Below are 18,811 nucleotides of genomic sequence, written 5' to 3'. Positions count from 1 at the left end.
GACGCGTTGAGCAAGAACCCCTCTTGCAGTTGTACAGTAACTACCTGGTACCTTACATGTCAGCACTCAGGCAGACACTTCAGTGTGAGACATACGGCCAAAACGTTATGTGCGGAAAGTTTTGTGTCACACAGCCTCACCTTGATCACAGAAAGCTTGCCTCTCTCAGGCACTCATCTTACACATATCTGTGTTGATTTGGCATGCTCGCGTTCCTCGCCTTGATCTTCATCTTCTTGCAAGCGTTCACATTGTCGTCAGCACAAGTACTCCCTCAGTTCGAATTTGATTTCTCTCAGGTCACCATGGGTGGCGGTCACGGCATCAGATCTGTGGTCTACTACGTGAATTGGGCGCCGTACGGACGCAACCATCATCCTCAAGACCTTCTTGCCGAGAACCTTACCCACGTCCTCTATGCGTTCGTGAACGTGAGACCCGAATCCGGAGAAGTATACCTCACAGACCCGTGGTCAGATACCGACAAGCACTACGAAGGTGATAGCTGGAATGATGTTGGCACTAATGTCTACGGTTGTGCAAAGCAACTCTTTCTGCAGAAGAAGAAAAACCGGAACTTGAAGCTGTTATTGAGCATTGGCGGCTGGACCTACTCTTCGAACTTTGCTCAGCCGGCAAGCACCGAGAGCGGCAGGAAGAAGTTCGCCGAGAGCGCGGTCAAATTGATAGAAGACTTGGGCTTTGACGGCATTGATATCGACTGGGAGTATCCAAAGAATGCTGCTGAGGCAGAGGACTATGTCAGACTGTTGCACGAGACCAGGAAAGCTCTGGATGCTGCAGCGGCCAAGCGTCATCACACCCGCTTTTATCTGACCGTGGCATGTCCTGCAGGACCATCAAATTTCGAGAAGCTAAAAATCGCAGAAATGGATCGGCTGTTGGACTTTTGGAACCTCATGGCCTACGACTTTGCAGGCTCGTGGGATCAAATAGCCGCCCATCAAGCTAACCTGTTTCCATCAAGATCACACCCTGCACAGACACCGTTCAGTACCGTTGCGGCGATTGAGCACTACACCAAGCATGGCGTACATCCTTCGAAGATCGTGCTTGGAATGCCTCTGTACGGTCGCGCCTTCACGTCCACTTCTGGTCCGGGCCATCCTTACAGCGGAGTGGGCGAAGGAAGCTGGGAGCAAGGAGTCTGGGACTACAAGGCTCTCCCGAAGCCTGATAGTACCGAGTATCACGATCACGAGATTGGTGCAAGCTGGAGCTACGCCCCATCTTCGAAGACCATGATCACCTACGATACTCCTGTAGTTGTGGCACAAAAAGCAGCCTTTGTGCGAGACTATGGCCTCGGAGGCGGAATGTGGTGGGAGTCCAGTGGCAACAAGCCAGCTGGCAGTGGCGATCTCATCGAGGCATTCCTGATGCACAGCGGTGGGCACAGTCGATTGGAAGATGTGCCAAATTGTCTGGACTATCCCGAGAGCAAGTACGATAATCTGCGAAGGAGGTTCGACTGAGGCTGTTCGGCTGCAAGTATTGAATGTTACGAGAGCAATAGGTCACATTGCTGAATGACTACTACAGCCAAGCTGTACGAGAAGACGACGTAATAATGTTATCTCTGCCTCTCCCCTGACTTGTCTGTAAGATGAGAGGGATAACTACCCGCTGTCAGGCTCTGAATCCAACTTGAGTAACGTCCTCCGCAGGCGGGGCCTTGCAGTAGCACGAGGAGCTGTACCCCTTTCCCGCTGCCAGCGGTTTTGAGTTCTATCCACCGTCTCCCGCCCTGCAGGCTTCTTGTGCCACGTTTTGAGACTTGGATCAAATGATGGTCAACAATAATGCTATCTGTCTGGGCTACGAGGCATATTCTGGCGTCATCTTAGACGCACTACGTTCTGCTACGCTGCGGTACGTATAGGCGCATGTGAGAAAGCCACCAGGGAAAAATCCACCGCTGGTTTCGGTACATCCGAAAATGTGAACCTGACAAGTTCATCCATAACCCATTTTCACGGGTCGTGGGATGCCCTTCCGTCGAAACGATTTATGATTATATGGCCGTGGCTAACGAGTGTACTTCATCCTGCATGTCGCACAAATTAACTAGAGGACATCTGCCAGGCTGTCTGCTTGCTGGCGGACACCACGTCGATCAATCAAATCTGCGATGCATTCCAAATGACCCGACTCATGGTGAAGGTCTTGAAGGGCGCCACTGATCTCATGAGGCTGCCATCTCTGATACATCGCACGACCATGAGCTGCCAAACACGTGCTTGACCGAACGAGAAGAAACTGGCAGTCAGCCACCGACAGGCTTCACAGGTACAACGGTACGTACGCCTCGTGAGAATTTGAGAAGGATACTGCCAGGAAGGAGCTACTTAGTTAGCAGAAAATGAGCTCGCTCCTGTCGCCATAATTACGTCTTCAGGCTGGGCGGACAGATCGCTGGTGCGTATAATCCGTAGCTTAAGCCCCCACAGATAAAACATATCCTGTATGCGAAGTGATTTCAGGTGGTTGAAGCGATATTGTTTGGGAATGCTGTTTTGGTTACAAGTTGAATGTGAGGGTTTGACATGTACAGTACTCCAACTCTTAGGTGCCCACTTTAGGTATGCTGCGCGGCTTGATTCGATGCTGAAACTGACAATGAGTCGCAGGTTGGACCTCGGTAAGTCACAAGAGCCAACCCCAGGCGTCATCGACTGGCCCTTCTGTGAAACATGACACAGCGTAAGACCTCTCTGTGGTGGTGGCCAATGGCTAGCATGTCTCGTAAGCGTGAGGCGAAATCACCCAAAAGGCCTAGGAACGTCCGCCTCGTCGCGCCGTGGCTTGCCTCTAGCCCTGCTTAAGATGGTCACTGGGCCATGAGTGTGCCGAACATACACCGTTCTTGGGAGATCATCAGCGAGAAGATCGGATGAACCCATGAATATACTGCCTATTCTTGCAAGGTTGATGCCTATCTTTCTTCGGTCAAATCCTTATCTCGGGGTAGGCGCACAGAGGAGGCCCAAGCTCTCTGAAAGGGAATGGCAAGTCATGATCTAATTGGGTGGTCCCTGGACGGGTACCTGTCTGTGCTTGCTTACAGGGTCTTGAGGCTCTCCTTGCATATCTCTATGGTCCTTGACGCCGTTGAACCATTTCTTTGAATGGAATGCCTGGCAAATTGAGCGGGAATGCTTCAGGAATCGCTGTCAGAAGATTACCAGAGAATGGGAAAATCTCAAACAAAGGAGATGCGGAAAGGGGAGTTCAGGACAAATTACAACAATGTATATTGAAATCAAGAAAGTCCCTTCCGACGGCAGAGTGCATTGGTAGATTGATATTTGCTTTTGGGCGAGCAATGGGCTAGGGAGGCTAGAACATGCACATCATCGTTATCGTAGTCATACAGGCGAGACAAACACCATGACTGGTAGGTGCAGTATCCATCATTCACCATGATATGTCCGAACAGGAAATATGGCCGCGCGTAGCCCTCCGTGTACAGAATGGGATTGATCCTGCCGTTGATACATGAGGTTCCAAGAGCAAGTTATGGTATTTCCGTCCTCCTGGTCGATAGACATTGTCGCTACAATCAAATCAAGATCGGCTCAAGCATCCAAGAATGGGTATTTTCACTACATCTCTGGTCCGGGGCTGTTGCTTCTGAAGTCTAATCAGATATTTTACCCCTGACGCCTCGACACCCACTACTTACCGACCTGGCCTCCTCCCCATGCTCAACTCAAGGTGGCCGCCTATCCACAAATACATCCACCACCCGTCATCTCTTCCACTCCCCTTGTCCCGCTCTCCCATTGTCAATCCGCGGTTCCACCCCTACACCAGGCGATTTTAACGCCTGCGTTCTATGGGAGTGGGCAAGCCACCAACTGCCATCAAAATCCCGATGGGTCAAAGTGCACCATCCTTGACGGTTTGAAGCACACGGCGGCCCTGGATATTCCCAGATTCAAATCAGCATCGACCTAACGCTCTGATCTTCTTTCAAACCCCTCTTTATCCTTCCTATCGCCTATTGTATCAACCATCTTCTTCTCCAATTGCGCAGTCCTCGTACCTGGTTCCTGACCTCTCTTCCTACTCGAATCCTCAACAACATCTATCCTCACTCTACCGTTCGCTGTCTGCGAACCTCCTTGCATCTTCCCCCTACTCCAACCACACTCGTACGCGCCTCTGCCGGCTTCATCTGTAATTGTCGCGCCCTATCCGGAACGAATCCTCGCATCCCGAAACAGTCATTCCCGTGGCCAGGCACACAACTGCGCTCGACGTCCAATACACGTTTATGCTTCCTGAATATTTGACCCCACCAGTTCTTAAGAAACCAGCCGTTCCTGCCGCGATCGCAAACAGCATATCTGTAATACTTCACGGGCGGAGTGTCTGTGGACTGTTTGTACGAATCCCGTCGGGGAAGACGACACACATCATTGCAACGCAATTGCGCAGGTCGCATGCGCCCAAACAGTCCTCTTGAGGTCAACACTAGGTAACAATTTCGCGAAATATTTGTACGTCCGAGTTTTCAATCCAGCCTGTCTTACGACTTGCGGAAAGGGAGCGATTGAGCGTCGCTGCAGGCCAATCTGAAACACAACCAACGTCACAACCCCCCAAGGCTTACATTATATGGTCCCGATCCTTTCTTCTGGGACTGTGTGAGTAGATGAGCTCTACATTCCGCACCGACGTCCCGCGTCGTATTTCCAGCGCAAAGGAGCGGTCTAGATCACACCGAAGCAAGATAGCTGATATGTCGGTCGCGACCATGCTTCAACCTGCCTCGCGGGCCTCGACCTCGACGAGCTCGTCCTTTGAGCCCGTTAGTCGCCAGAACACCTACTCGAGCCACGATGGCGCGCGCTCTTTGCGACAAAGCAAGCGTGTCAGCATGACCGCGCTGTATGCTAGCATGAGCGCGAAAGATAAGGATCTGGAAATCAGTGATGATCTGGCAAAGGCACAACGTACACTTCGAGATCTGAAGTCGAAAATCTCCAATCAGTCCAAGAAGAACTTTGTCCTGGAAAAGGATGTACGATACCTGGATTCTAGGATTGCACTACTGATCCAGAACCGCATGGCGTTGGAAGAGGTACGTTCAACAATGTTAAGGATGGAATCGACCATACTGACACTGTTATAGCAAAATGAAGTCGCGAGTCACCTCGACGAAGCTGCCGAGCTAATGGAAGGATCTTTTCCTAACGATGACAAGACCCAGAAATATGGCAACCTCTTTTTCATGCTTCAGTCGGAGCCCAGGCACATTGCTCACCTATGCCGGTTGGTAACGATGGCCGAAATTGATTCTCTACTGCAGACTGTCATGTTTACTATCTATGGAAATCAGTATGAGAGCCGTGAAGAACATTTGCTTTTGACAATGTTTCAGTCGGTACTGACACATCAATTCGAAACGACACCTGAGTATTCGTCCTTGCTACGACAAAATACACCAGTGTCTAGGATGATGACCACCTATACCCGCCGCGGCCCTGGCCAGAGCTTCTTGAAAGAAGTTCTGGCAGAAAAGATCAATCAACTCACAGAATTGAGCGATGTTGACCTCGAGATCAATCCTTTGAAAGTGTATGAGGCGATGATCAAGCAGATCGAAGCCGACACGGGATCACTTCCCGACGACCTTCCCAGGTCTGTGACCGCTGAATATGCGGCAGAAAACGTTCAGGTGCAAGCTATCATTGCGCCGCGGCTGAAAATGCTGACCGAGATTGCGGAAGGATTTCTTTCTGCCATTATTGACTGTCTCGAAGAAACTCCGTACGGCATCCGATGGATCTGCAAGCAGATCCGCAATCTTTCAAGGCGCAAGTATCCTGATGCGCAGGATCAAGCCATTTGCACATTGATTGGAGGCTTCTTCTTCCTTCGCTTCATCAACCCCGCCATCGTCACGCCGAAATCATACATGCTGATCGAAAGGGTGCCGGACGAGAAGCCTAAACGGACGCTCACATACATCGCTAAGATGCTCCAGAATCTCGCGAACAAGCCCTCATACGCTAAAGAACCATACATGGCCAAACTCCAACCGTTCATTCAGCGGAACAAGGACCGCTGCAACAAATTCATGCTTGACCTTTGCGAAGTCCAGGACTTTTACGAAAGTTTAGAAATGGACAACTATGTGGCCTTGTCAAAACGCGATCTCGAGCTCAACATCAGCTTGAACGAGGTGTACGCCACTCATGCGATGCTGGAGAAGCATAATGCAGAGCTGGCCAAAGACCCCTCCTCTCATCTAGGAATTTTGCTCCAGGAACTGGGCCTGGCCCCTCCTCAGGTGCCTCGAAAAGAAAACAGAGCCATCACGCTCCCTTTGTACAGTCGGTGGGAATCGACGTTCGAGGACTTCACCCATGCTTTAGACATCACACAGGAGGAGGTCTTCTTTATGGAAGCCAAGAGCACGTTTGTGCAGATCATGCGAAGCTTGCCACATTCTGCAGCTGTAATGCGACGACCTTTGCGGCTCGATCGTGTTGCCGAGGCCGCAGGAACGCTGAAGAATGATGCAGTCATGGTTCGCAAGGGCATCAGGTGCATGGAATTGTTAACGACCCTGTCCGAGATGGGAGTTATCGATCGTGCAGATGATTATGCAATTCTGCGTGACGAAGTGGAACAAGAACTGGCCCATCTCGGATCCTTGAAAGAGAAGGTTCTTGAAGAGACGGTCAAACTTGACGACGTATACAAGACAATACGAGATCACAACTCATATCTTCTGTCGCAACTCGACACATACAAGAATTACTTGCACAACGTTCGAAGTCAGTCCGAGGGCGCAAAAAGGGGTAAGACTGAGAAGGTAAAGGAGCTTGGGCCTTACAAATTCACTCATGCCCAGCTGGAAAAGGACGGTGTCATCACAAGAAGCAACGTTCCAGAGAACCGAAGAGGTAATATCTTCTTCATGTTTCGAAGTCCACTTGCAGGCACATTCGTCATCAGCTTGCATTACAAAGGTGAGTTTTGCCTCAACGTGTTGCTCAAACTGAAAAGGCATACTAATCCTCTCAAGGACGAGCTCGGGGACTTCTTGAACTTGACCTTAAGCTGGATGATCTGCTTGAGATGCAGAAAGATGGACAAGAAGATCTTGACTTGGAATATGTCCAATTCGACGTTTCCAAAGTGCTTGCACTGCTCAACAAGCGGTTCGCGAGGAAGAAGTAAAACTCTTCTTTGGACTACGCAACCCAGATCACGCAGACACACGATCACGCTGGTTACTTCTGAGATTTCGACGACGACAACGATGCCCACACGAACAGGAAATCTATGCGGCCTGGATGAAGTTGCCAGCATTTCACACGAGCAACATTGTCTTTTTCCATACCCTGTTTTATTAGCAGCAAGCTCTTTTCTTACTCGATTTGTAATATTATGGCGACTATGCAGAATTCTGAAGACGGACCTGTAACAGAAGATGAGGCTTGTTTTCGAAGGAAGATGCAGGAACGATGATGACTGCACAGTGGGACTAATCTCGACGGACATTGGAAGCATTGGCGGCAGTTTTGAGGTAGCACGTTGAAGACTTTGGCATGGAAAGGATACCACTGTACTTATATTAAGTGAGCATTTTGTACATTTCGGCATTGACACTTATTATACTCATGACCCAAGGCTGGTTTGTTCGTGTTGTGTACCATGTGCAAAACCTGACATAGGAGTATCCCGTCAGATAATGTGCCGTGATATGCTTCACTGTCAGTTGATGACGGTGGAATAATGCGGGGTTGCAGTGGAATCCAACTGTTGCCTCTAAGGTGCGGAACCCTGCAATTGCCTGCTGCCTGGACTTTTGACGCCTCGACGACTTTACACTGCAGCCTCGTGTCCTTCACATCACTCTCACTTCCTCCCACTTCCTTCTCATCTTCGATCCTTCCCTATGCAACTTCTTGACATCACTCGCCTCATATGCCGATAGCCTTGACCGTCTCCTCAATGGCCGAGCCAGCTAACGATACTCTGCTGCCCGCCTTCGGCATCCGCGCCCTGAACAGTCCCCAGGCTCCACCAGCCGTTGTTCAGGTCACCAGCACGCAATATGACAGTACCGTCAAGTCTCAGCCAGACGCCACACTGTCTTACGTCGACGACGATGATGGCGAGATCATCACCGTTGGCAGTTCCTTTGAACTGGGTCAGCGTCTCGACGAGCCTGTGAAGCATTCCAACCTCTACGCCATCCCCGCACTCAGAGTGCCGAACGATTCCACCCCGAATAGGATGATGCATATCTTCGATATCAAGCATACCAACGCAACTTTGGCTGAATGGAGAGAACATGAGGCGTACACAAGCAAACAACTGCAAGATCGAGGCTTATCACAAGCCAACCCCGATACCCCGAAGCAGGTTCCGGCAGGCATGCCTCTCTTCAACGCTGTGACGGAGTTCAAGTCTGGACCCAGTCCTCTCGACCCTGTCCCTTCTCAATCTGTGTCAATCTCTTCCGGTTCGATTGTGTCCTCTCAGTCACACTCGGCCCCTGCGACAGCCGAGACTTGTACTACTGCCTACTCGCCGCCAACAAATGGCCAGTATGGGCCAGCAGGAGTTGACAAGATATTTGCTGACATGTTTGGTGGCATTGAATCCAAACTCGGTCCTTTGGCTGATTTCCTCGAGTCAACAGCAGAGGGGCTACGAAATATCGCTGACAAGACTGCAAAGAGCGACCACACTGCTGTCGAGGATGTACTGGGTGGCTTCAAGGACATACTAATCCAAGTGGGAGGTTTTGGCTTAGATGTCGCTGTTGCAATTGGTGAAGGTATTCAAAGGGTTCAGGACGAACGCCAGATTTCTCTAGCCCAGCCAACAACGCACGCAGCGAGAGACCTACCCTTACAGCGCTCCTCTGTAGTGGCATTGAAACCTGAAGAGCCTGCGGTGCCTCCCACCGTTGAAAAGGCTCCCAAACGCGTGGATTTCGCTCCACCACCACCACCTATTCAGCCGGAGACAAAGTCAGTGCAGCGTCAACTTCGTCTCGACCAAAATGTTGATCCCAATCACAAATCACCTGCCGAGTATTTCAGAGCTAAGGCAGCTGCCCAGTGCCGGCGTCAGCTCGAGGAAGTAAGGAGATCGCACGTGGAGCAACCGTCTGCTTCATCTGCTAAGCACTCCATTTTGGACATGGAGTCCAATGACCCAGATTTCTCCGCTCGATATCCTCCATTGCTCGGTCTACGGAAGGCAAAGAGTGTCATGGAATTGCAACACAAGGCCCCAGAGGTCCACAAGGAGAATACAGGCCCAGCTACCATGCGATATCCTACCCTGAGAGAGTTTGAGCGGGACGCCTGGGCCGAGACGATGCAGAAACGCCTCTCCAATATTACAGCCATCAACAACGAGACTGCTAACAAAATCGCAGACTTGGCATCCATCACAGACACTGCTCACCAAGTTAAGCAAAGCTTTGCGTATCAACAGCCTACTGTTGAGGACGAGGTTGATGCAAAGCAGGCTGCAAAAAAGGTCTCGCCTGGTTCCCTCGAGACAAACCGCAAGGAGCCTTCAACGACACTGCCAGGGGCCTGGCCTGAATCAAGGTTCGAAGCTTCGACTGCTGCATTGCCCATTACGAGAGTCATAACCGACAGAAAACCTGCGCCAACGACTCCGGCTGGGAAAGCCTCAATGCCCGAGCGAAGTCCAGATCTACCTTCGCACCGCATGAGTCCCCCTTCTAGTGACGCATATCCCCGGGCACCAATCTTTCCTAGAAGAAATCAGACAGTCTCAGGAACAAACCCAGCTGCGAGACTGAATGGGCCTTTCGATCCCCTGGCTCACATTCCTGCTCTGCAACCTCGTCCTCAGCGATCTCAACCAGACCTCAACGCTGCCAATACTGCACCAGCCAATGCCTTGAACCACAAGCCTAGCTTGCCTGCAGTCTTGCCCAATCGTAGCCGAACAGTCAACTACACCGATCGATACATTCCAAAGTATGTCTCACCAGAGACCTTTGCAAAGCACCCCTGGACTCATATGAAGAATGAGGCGAAAATTGGCCGCGATGATGGTCGTCACATGCCTGGACCTGGATACGGTGTTCGGTATTTCGCTCCATATCCCTATAATCTTCGCACCCATGGCAACCCGGTGCAGCTGGCCTCAAATGATCAGCGCAAGGCAACAGCCTCGACTGCGGCTACCCCGGCGAATGCATCATCGTCTAGCTCCTCCGAGCACATTCCAGTGTTCTGGGAGCGATCAGCAGATGGCGTGTTGTCGTACCGAACTGGAAACAACCCTACCCTGACTGCCTTGCCTCGTAATCAGCCCAGTTCGGAGGCCCTTGTGGCGCCCCTCGCGGCCACCACGCAACCTCCTCGTCCGCAGCCATCAGCGTATGCCGTTTCTCACTATCACACAGCAGCCAGTGCGCGTGGGCGTTCCCGAGCCCATCCAAAAGCGCCAGCTAACTGCGCGGCCATCGACGAGTGCGTCAAGACTTTAAAGCTCATGGGCTTTGGCGCCAATCCTAATGACATGGCAAGATTGAATGCCGTCGCTGGTGCCGCGGCAGGCAATCTGGAAGACGCGATCGATATGCTCGAGGAAGACCGTGAAGCATCTGAGCGACTGCAGTCTGGAAGTGACGAGGAGGGTCGCAGCTCAAAACCGCACAGCGATTGAAATGCGCAAAGGTTCATCTGAGGGAGGGACACGAAAGAAGTCAGCATAACCATGTGAATGCAAGGCCCTTCGATCGTGCTGATGCAAGAGCTATGGACAGCAAAGGAAACGCCACTCAAGAAAGGTATTAGTGTGACGCTTGATCGAGTATTATCGGTGTCAACGCGGTCTTGAAATACTTGAGGGATTGCAATGAAGAAATGAGACGACAACGAATGTTGCTGAGCTTAGCTTGATATCAAGGCGCTGGAGGGGACGGGGATTATGCATAGTATTGGTGTTAATTCTTACCATCTGGCGTTTTCACGGTCTAGGTTAGCGATGAAACACGGACTACGTAGGAAATCGAACTTGCTGAGACGTCAGTAATGAATGAATGAGAATGCATTCCAGGGCGAGATCTGAGCTTTTTCGTAGATGATTTGAACTGTTCTTGATTCCAGGCCGATTTTATATCTTCAGATGGCTTTTTTAAAAATACTTACTGCAATGAACATGTCCCAGAAAATGAACACCCATGTGGTACCGTGCCTGTGGTCCCAAGCTAGACCGTAATATGTCCTCTTCCTGAGATATCAACATTCTCGTAGCCGGCAGGACACAAGGCGAATGGTACAGCTCTCTCATGTTAACAAGGCCTGATTCCCCTGAGAAGAGCAGTTGTCCACACAGATAGCGTGCGGAGGACCCAACAATGTCTTCCACACCAAGCGAATTTCCTCACTTTTCGTCAGGCCAAAGCATGGCCTCGACCTCACATTTGTGAAGGCATGCAAGCATCGCGTCCTCGGATGTTGATGTATGAGGGTATAGTAGTAGACGCGCTCGAGTGCAGCGCAGGTGCTGGTAGATTATATCCGACGTCGTTCAGTACTAGACCGATAGAGTTCCGAAAGCGCCTGTCACACGCCTATGCGGATTCCATGGTCTTTAGGTTCTCAGAGACCTTGAACGGCGCTTCGGTCTTGCTCTTGACTTCGTCGACAGTGACACCCTCGGCGGTCTCAATCAAGGTCAAGCCATCGGTAAAATCGACGTCAAATACGGCCTGAAGATTACGTTAGTCGCAAACAAAGCCGCAAGAAAGGTGGAGGAGGACTTACTAATTCGGTGATAATTCTGCTGACGCAGGCGCGTCCAGTGAGCGGGAACTCGCATTGCTTGAGGATCTTGGGGTTACCCTTCTTGTCGGTGTGTTCCATCAGGGCGACGACTTTTGTTTTCTCAGGGTTGGACACCAAATCCATGGCGCCACCGAAGCCCTTGACTTTGCCCGGCAACATCCAATTGGCCAGATCACCGCGTGCCGAGACCTGCATGGCACCCAGCATGGACATGTTGATGCGACCGGCGCGGATCATGCCGAACGACTCTTCAGACCCGAAGCAAGCGGCGCCCGGGTTGAGCGTGACCGTCTCCTTGCCTGCATTGATCAGATCCGGATCCTCCTCGCCTTTAATGGGGTAGGGACCCAGGCCGAGAATGCCGTTTTCAGACTGCAGTTGCACCTCGACTGAAGGGTCAACGAACGAAGGCGCCAGCATGGGCATGCCGATGCCCAGGTTGGCGTACATGCCGTTCTTGAACTCCTTGGCTGCGCGCTTGACAATGCGTTCGCGCTTGGAGGCAGCTTCGCCCTTGCCTAAGCTGTCTTTGACGTCGGCATTCTCGTCTTTGCGGTTGGTGTACTTCTCAATCTTCTTCTCGGCGGTCGACTGGATCACCTTGTTCACGTAGATACCCGGGAGGTGCACGGCGACAGGGTCAATCTCGCCGACCTCGACAATGTGCTCGGCTTCGACAATGGTGATTTTCGCGTTGCGACCCATTGCACCATTAAAGTTGTTCGCAGCCAGTCGGAACTGGCAGTTTCCCAATTTGTCGGCCTTGTAGGCCTTGACAAACGCGTAGTCGCCTGCAATGGCTTCTTCCATCACGTAGCTCTTTCCATTGAAGACCTTGACGTCGCGTGGTTTGCCGAACTGTGCAACGCTGCCGTCTGAATTGTGTCGGAGCGGAATCTCGCCTGTTTGCACGACCGTGCCGAAAGCGGCGGGTGTGTAGAATGCCGGGATGCCCTTGCCTCCGGCTGCACATCGCTCGGCTAGTGTGCCTTGTGGTGTGAGCTCGAGTTCCATTTCTCCTCCCAGGTACATTCGTTCTAGGACTTTGTTCTCGCCAACGTAACTGGCGATCATCTTCTTGACCTGGCGGCTCTCGAGTAGCTGGCCCAAACCGGCACCGGGGATGCCTGCGTTGTTGGACACGGCGGTCAGGCCGGTGATGGATTGAGTCTTCGCGACTTCGTTGATGAGCGTGTCTGGGACACCGCACAGACCGAAACCACCACAGAGTAGAGTCGAGTCAGACTTCATGTCCTTGATGGCTTCGGCGGCTGACGGGAGAATTTTATTGATCTCATTGCGGCGGAGGGTAGACGAGAAAGATCGTGTCAGAAGGAGATTTTGCTAGAGAGCGTTAGTGCCGCTGTAGATGAGAGACACTTTCAGATCCAATCTACCTTTCGTTGATTTCGTGTGAAGTACCTAGCCGTCCGCCAACTCCGGGAAGCTTGAGAGGGGATGCGGAGAGAGGATTCGAGGAACGACATGATGAACGCGCTTGACAACGACACAACTGACGGTACACAATACAGGGCTGTGAAAATCGAAGAGACAAAGAGGGAACCAGAAGAAAGGAAGGAGGTAAGGAAAGCAGCTAGCCAACCTTCAGTATTAGTACTCGGCTTCTTGAGGACTCGGGTTCTGGCAAGGCGGAGTCGAGCAACGGCAGCGAACAAATTGCCCCGGAATCGGGTCCGCGATCGAGAGAGACGAGGGAAAGAAAAGAGCAGAACGGTTCCGGTGTGCGGGGAATGAGCTCGGATTGACTTCGGCTCAGGGAACACGGCATCGGATCGTGCTCTCTCTCTTGGGGTGCGCATGCACCCTCGAGTTGTTAGCCCGGGAGCAGCCGTGCCATTCGACACACGATCCGATGCACAGAGTTCAATAAGAAGACAATAGGTACGACATACATACTTCGGAGGGGTATGATGACTTGGATTATTTCGGCAGGCTCTATACAAGATCCTTCAGCCACTAGGCACTGGATCCAGGCCCAGATCCGATGGTCAATAATAACAATGGGTATCTGATCAAAAACTCTTCAAGAGATCGTACAAACTCCAGCAGCGCCACGCTCGTGAAATGAACTCGATAAACAATTTCAGAATGTGAAACCCGACGATCAATCTTCATCGACGCTCACATCACTCGAAGACGACTCATCCTCCTCACGGGCTGGCTCAGGCTCAGCAACTGACTTCACAGACCAACTCGCGCCCACCGTCGCCGCCAGACTGCCACTCATATGTGTTCTGCCTGATTGACCTAGGATATAGTCACGATCCTGTGGTATCACATCACCAGGATTGACGAACCTCGCACGTGCAGCTTCTAACACGCCGAGCGACGAGCTGGCTTCCGAATTGTCGTCGTCCGCCATTTGTCGCTCATTGGAGCTCGTCGACCATTGCCAAAGGAGACCTGCAGGTAGAGGGGATTCCTCCTCCTCAGATGCTTCGCTGTTCTCGTCGCCGTAGAAGTGGTCCTGACCTGCGCTTGAGGACGAGCCGCTTGTGAAGAATACATAGCTTGGCGGCGGCAGACGCGAGGGTTGCAGCGAGAGTTTTCTGCATGCAGTTGTCCGGTAATTGTACTTCGCCGGCCCTCTACCAAGCCTTCTCTCCTCAGTGTGGGCATTTCTGGTTCTATTCCTGCCAACCTGGACGTCAAGAGCGAAATTGTCTTCGGGTCTGACGCCACCAATGCCAGAAGCGTCAAGCTCCATAGGTTGCGTCTCGTCCTCCCCTGCTGCATCAATGGGTGGAAAGTCCATTTTGACGTCCGAGCATATGGCGGGCCACGACCTCACGAACTCATCAACTTTAGCTGTATAGTAACAGGTACTGGAATCTCGTATGACTTCTTCCTGTGACTGCTGCTGCTTCGCGATGCCAAGGACTTCTCTTTCATCTTCTGAGTCGATAGATCTCATATTGATAGGTGAGCGATCTCCACTCAGATCAGTGCAAAAGTATGGATTGCTGAAGAAAGTGATGAGGCCTTCGCGTGCATCTTCTTTGGATCTGAGGCTTGACCGGCTCATTGCGTGTGTAAGACCGCTAGATTCAGCCGAGTCATCATAAAAGCTTGACGAGTCCAGATATGAGTTGCCGGCCCTAAGGCGACTCTTCTTTCCTTTGAAGACGACAGGTTTGTAGCCGAAGGTCGGAGACTTAGATCCGGAAGATGGATTGATGGCAGGTTGTGAGGAGGTTGTTGTGGATTGCGTGACCAACTTGGACGTCGTAGTGGTGGGCTTTTCGTGATGGCGTTGATGGTCGGATATGGACATGGACGGCGGATCATTCAACGTACTTGTGATACTTCCTCGCCCACTTTGCCTTCCACTGAGATTAGGAGTAGCTTCGGACGCGCGTTGACCAGCCGACTCTGGAGTCGCTTCGATATCTGGGGAATCATCCTCCGTAGGTCCTCCTTTCCAGCGAATCTTGTGTCCATCCTTGGAGAGCTCGAACTTGGTGCTGAGCTGTTTGACGGCTTTGCGCACAAAAGCAGGCGTGACGTTGAGGGTATGAAGTTGAGCCATGCTAATCAATAAGTTTAGATACATCCATGGCTGCTGCTTGCCCTCGGGACTCTCGTCAAACGCCGGTGATGAGAAGCCCAAATGGCGCAGGTATTGGACATTGTCCACTGCGGTTTGAGCCCGATGAATGTCGAGGTCCAAAGGTCGGGTCGGCCGTTGATCCGGCGACCCCAGACCGTCGTGGGCTGATCGTGGCGTTGCTGAAGAGGAAGAGCTCTCGTTTGTATGGTCCTGTTTTTGTGCAAGAGTTTGCCGCTCGTGTTCAACGGCATCCAGATTGAGCTTTGATTCCGCTGGCCTTCGACGGGCTTCACGTGATCCTTCCACTTTCCTTGCGCGATTTTGCCTGCGATTCTCGGCCCGATCTGCCTTTGCAGCGGCGCGAGAGATCTGCTGTTGTTGAACTGGCAAGCTATGTTCACCAGGCTGTGCCAGATTCCCCATGAACAATTGTTCCAGCCGCTGCACTACCATGATCATTCTGGCACTTTCGCTTACAGACAAGGTATCTTGCGGAAACAGGGAGTCGGGGATATCGTGTAGATAATCCTTGATGTCTTTGTCTCTCTTGCTCCTGGAGACAGGTTCGCGCAACATCGCGGTCCCATGTGATGAATTCAAGCCGGAGCCCGAAATCGAGGCATACCCGGAATCGGTGTTTGCGGTAAGCTCTGCTTTGAGCCTCGGAGGAGCGCTGGGTGCAATACTAGATAGCGACTTCTCGACCGGTGCGAGAGCGCTGGAAGGTGTCTCACCATTGAGTCCAGTGGCAAAGCTCTTGAGCAGTTGCTCGAGTTCTCTTTTCTTCTCAGCGGGCAGCCCATGCATCCGAACTTCGATAATTCTATCCGGACCGCTTGTTGAGGAGGGGCTTGATTGTGACTGCCGGTTGTTGAGAATGTGTTTGAGCCTTTTGTTCTCCACCGTCAGATCGTCGATGACACCACGTAACTCGTCCCTTTCCGTGTCATCTGAAGCTCGTTGACCGAAAGCTTCTTCGGTGTGGGACTGTACCGGCACACCAGGATAGCTGGACTGGTGGGCCATGTAGAATGGACTTTCCACTGTCTACCGTTAGCTATCAGAACAATGTCCCCTGAACCTCCTGGCGTACCTTCAGCTCGTCCATATTTGTTGTGCGATGGCTGTACATTCTCATTTACCCGGTCGAACCATTTGGCTGCACTCTGATCGCTGCTGGAATCACGGCTTCCGCCTATAGGCAATTTGGAGACCGCATTAACTGACACCTGAGATGCAGATCGTTCTTCCGACGAGCCATTGGATGTGTCATCAATCTTTACTCTCTTGCTCTTCGGAAGTGACTTGGACTGCGAAGGATGGCTGCGGCGGGGGTTACTGCTGATGGAGGAGAAAGAGCGTTTAGGTGATTGTGTAGATGGCGCTACAGCGGTGACCATAATGCGGCATCGCTTGAAGACCGGATTATGAGTAAGGATGAAGGTCTGAGGCGATTTGCTGCTTTGTAGATAGGATCGTGCGGTGTTTGTTGCGTGAAAGCACTTGCTTGACAGATCTAATGATTTGACCGGAGTGGCGGCTCGTCTGAGTGCTTTCGGTCGTTGTGGTATCAATTACGATCGCAACGCCACGGGCTTTTGTCGTTTCTTCGTTCGAGATGATGGACGTTGGAAACAATCGCAGGTGCAATGGCGATGAGATGGTATGGTAAGACATGGGGAATAACAGATCAGCGTGCAAGTAGCAGGCCAGACCATTTTTACCAAGTGGGCAAATCGGTATCGAAGAACGGTTTAGTGGAGGTTCGTGTGTGGTTCGATCTCCGACAGCGTGGAAAACGAGGCTCGCGATCGGACGCCAACATACTGGATCTGTGATGCAGAATCACAAACCTGCCAAGGGTCAGCAACTGACCCCTGCAAACCCCCGACCTTGATCTTGCCCATCACCAAAATCGAGAGACTCGATCGACGATGGAGCGGCAAAGGACGCTCCCATGGTCGCTTAGTGGGCGGTTGACACCAATTGGTTTCATCATGGGTGGTCTGTCCACGCCGTTTACACAGCCGGACACCTGACACTAAACCCGGCCAGAACCTTCGAAATGACCCGGATTTACATATAATCGTGCTAACGGTCGCAAATCGACCGATGTACACAGATATCTGCCAATTTGTCCTCTTGAATCAACATGGCAATCGGGAATTTGTTTCCGCCTACACCTCTAGCATCTTTCTCCTGACACCAGCGAATGGTGCGTCAAACACGCCAAGCGCCGTCCACTCCCTGCTGCAGCTATGTTTGATCGTCGATGGCTTCTCGGTCGTGAGTCATTCCCTTCCACTCAGTTGTCAAGCTGGATCGACGGGAAGTCAAGGTCACTTACGAAAATAGATAGGACCCTGAATTTGCGCTGAAGCACTCGAACGACGTAAATGATATATGTCTCCTATTTTCCAGCAGGCGTCCAGGTCACTCTGAACTAACGAGATGCCGTAACGTCGATGGCAGTATAGTGTGTTCTCGATCGTGATCATAACAGTGTACTGCAATTCGGACGGTTCTCTCATCTTTACCTCCAGTATGCATAGGACATTTCAGGCATTCGTCCGAAAATCCCGAGTACATGCCCCATCATCGAGGTATACAGAGCAGTGTGGGATGAAAGCCTTGTGACTAAGCAACAGTTGCACGTGACTGAATAGTGATGTCACTGTCACGTGCGTCGATGATCGCCTATGAAGACTCTTCAGCACAGTTCATCACGTCCTCATTGCCGACAGGCATATCGACCATCATGAATGCGTACACGAGTACACTACCTGACCTTTCAGGATGGACATGTGTACAAGTATAAAGTCACAGATCAGTTTTGTTGCCGCTCATGCCTACAGAATTGACCTCACTCATGATGACCAACTTGAAGCTTATCAAGTGCTGGACGCCCGACCAATAAAAGCCCTCTTATTGGGGCGATATTGGGTACCAATGGAGACACTGTTGCATCCCACAGAGATTTTCGACGACCTATTGCAAATTAGTTATGGGAGTCCCTATAGGACTAACTGCAGAAGGACAATTTTTGCGGTCAACCACTTACAACGCCCAAAGCAATCTACATGTCGTAGCGAACGAGGGTTGTCCGACACGGCAGATTGTGACCGTCTGACCACCTATTTGTCTGCCGCTTGGCGTTGTTTTCAAGGATATGTCTGCGTTATTTGTCCGCTTATGTAATTTCCTTATCGTAGCTTATCTATTGGTCCGGAGATTAAATAACGTGCTCCGATTGGGCCCCCAAGTAACTGAACCAGTTGACCTAGACTGAACTCGCATCTATAGTGAATGTTGTTATAGAAACTTGTCTTAGTTCTCAGACTGGGTATGGCAGGATTGGCGAGCCAATCAAAAAATTCAGCAGAATTTCTTGCCAAACGAGTCTGAGCTC

At 51.4% G+C, this 18,811-nt stretch overlaps 5 protein-coding genes across 5 annotated transcripts; 3 read left to right on the top strand and 2 right to left on the bottom strand.

Moving 5' to 3' along the window:
* Positions 1-305: 305 nt before the first annotated feature.
* Positions 306-1,496, top strand: EDD37DRAFT_613454 (chitinase; the record flags this gene model as incomplete). Its single annotated transcript, XM_062815449.1, has 1 exon — positions 306-1,496. The coding sequence occupies one exon, from the start codon at positions 306-308 to the stop codon at positions 1,494-1,496; it is 1,191 nt and encodes a 396-aa protein (XP_062665626.1).
* Positions 1,497-4,768: 3,272 nt separating this feature from the next.
* On the top strand, positions 4,769-7,218 carry EDD37DRAFT_613453 (IQ domain-containing protein; the record flags this gene model as incomplete). The annotated part of the gene is made up of 3 exons (XM_062815448.1): positions 4,769-5,110; positions 5,162-7,007; positions 7,064-7,218. The coding sequence occupies 3 exons, from the start codon at positions 4,769-4,771 to the stop codon at positions 7,216-7,218; spliced, it is 2,343 nt and encodes a 780-aa protein (XP_062665625.1).
* A 505-nt stretch (positions 7,219-7,723) lies between these two features.
* Positions 7,724-11,111, top strand: EDD37DRAFT_642093 (uncharacterized protein). Its single transcript, XM_062817344.1, has one exon. The coding sequence runs from the start codon at positions 7,969-7,971 to the stop codon at positions 10,705-10,707; it is 2,739 nt and encodes a 912-aa protein (XP_062665624.1). The 5' UTR covers positions 7,724-7,968; the 3' UTR covers positions 10,708-11,111.
* A 506-nt stretch (positions 11,112-11,617) lies between these two features.
* On the bottom strand, positions 11,618-13,318 carry EDD37DRAFT_659995 (uncharacterized protein; the record flags this gene model as incomplete). The annotated part of the gene is made up of 3 exons (XM_062819075.1): positions 11,618-11,755; positions 11,811-13,175; positions 13,229-13,318. 3 exons carry the CDS (start codon positions 13,316-13,318, stop codon positions 11,618-11,620), a joined length of 1,593 nt encoding a protein of 530 aa, XP_062665623.1.
* Positions 13,319-13,716: 398 nt separating this feature from the next.
* Positions 13,717-16,926, bottom strand: EDD37DRAFT_189329 (frequency clock protein). Its single transcript, XM_062810076.1, has 2 exons — positions 16,496-16,926; positions 13,717-16,445 (listed from the first exon to the last, which is right to left on the bottom strand). The coding sequence occupies exons 1-2, from the start codon at positions 16,800-16,802 to the stop codon at positions 13,957-13,959; spliced, it is 2,796 nt and encodes a 931-aa protein (XP_062665622.1). The 5' UTR covers positions 16,803-16,926; the 3' UTR covers positions 13,717-13,956.
* Positions 16,927-18,811: the final 1,885 nt, after the last annotated feature.

The sequence above is a fragment of the Exophiala viscosa genome (genome assembly GCF_022695815.1).
Source record: "Exophiala viscosa unplaced genomic scaffold EDD37scaffold_15, whole genome shotgun sequence".
NCBI classification, from domain to species: domain Eukaryota; kingdom Fungi; phylum Ascomycota; class Eurotiomycetes; order Chaetothyriales; family Herpotrichiellaceae; genus Exophiala; species Exophiala viscosa.
Note: the sequence above shows the minus strand (reverse complement) of the source record. Positions and strands in the feature narration are given on the sequence as shown.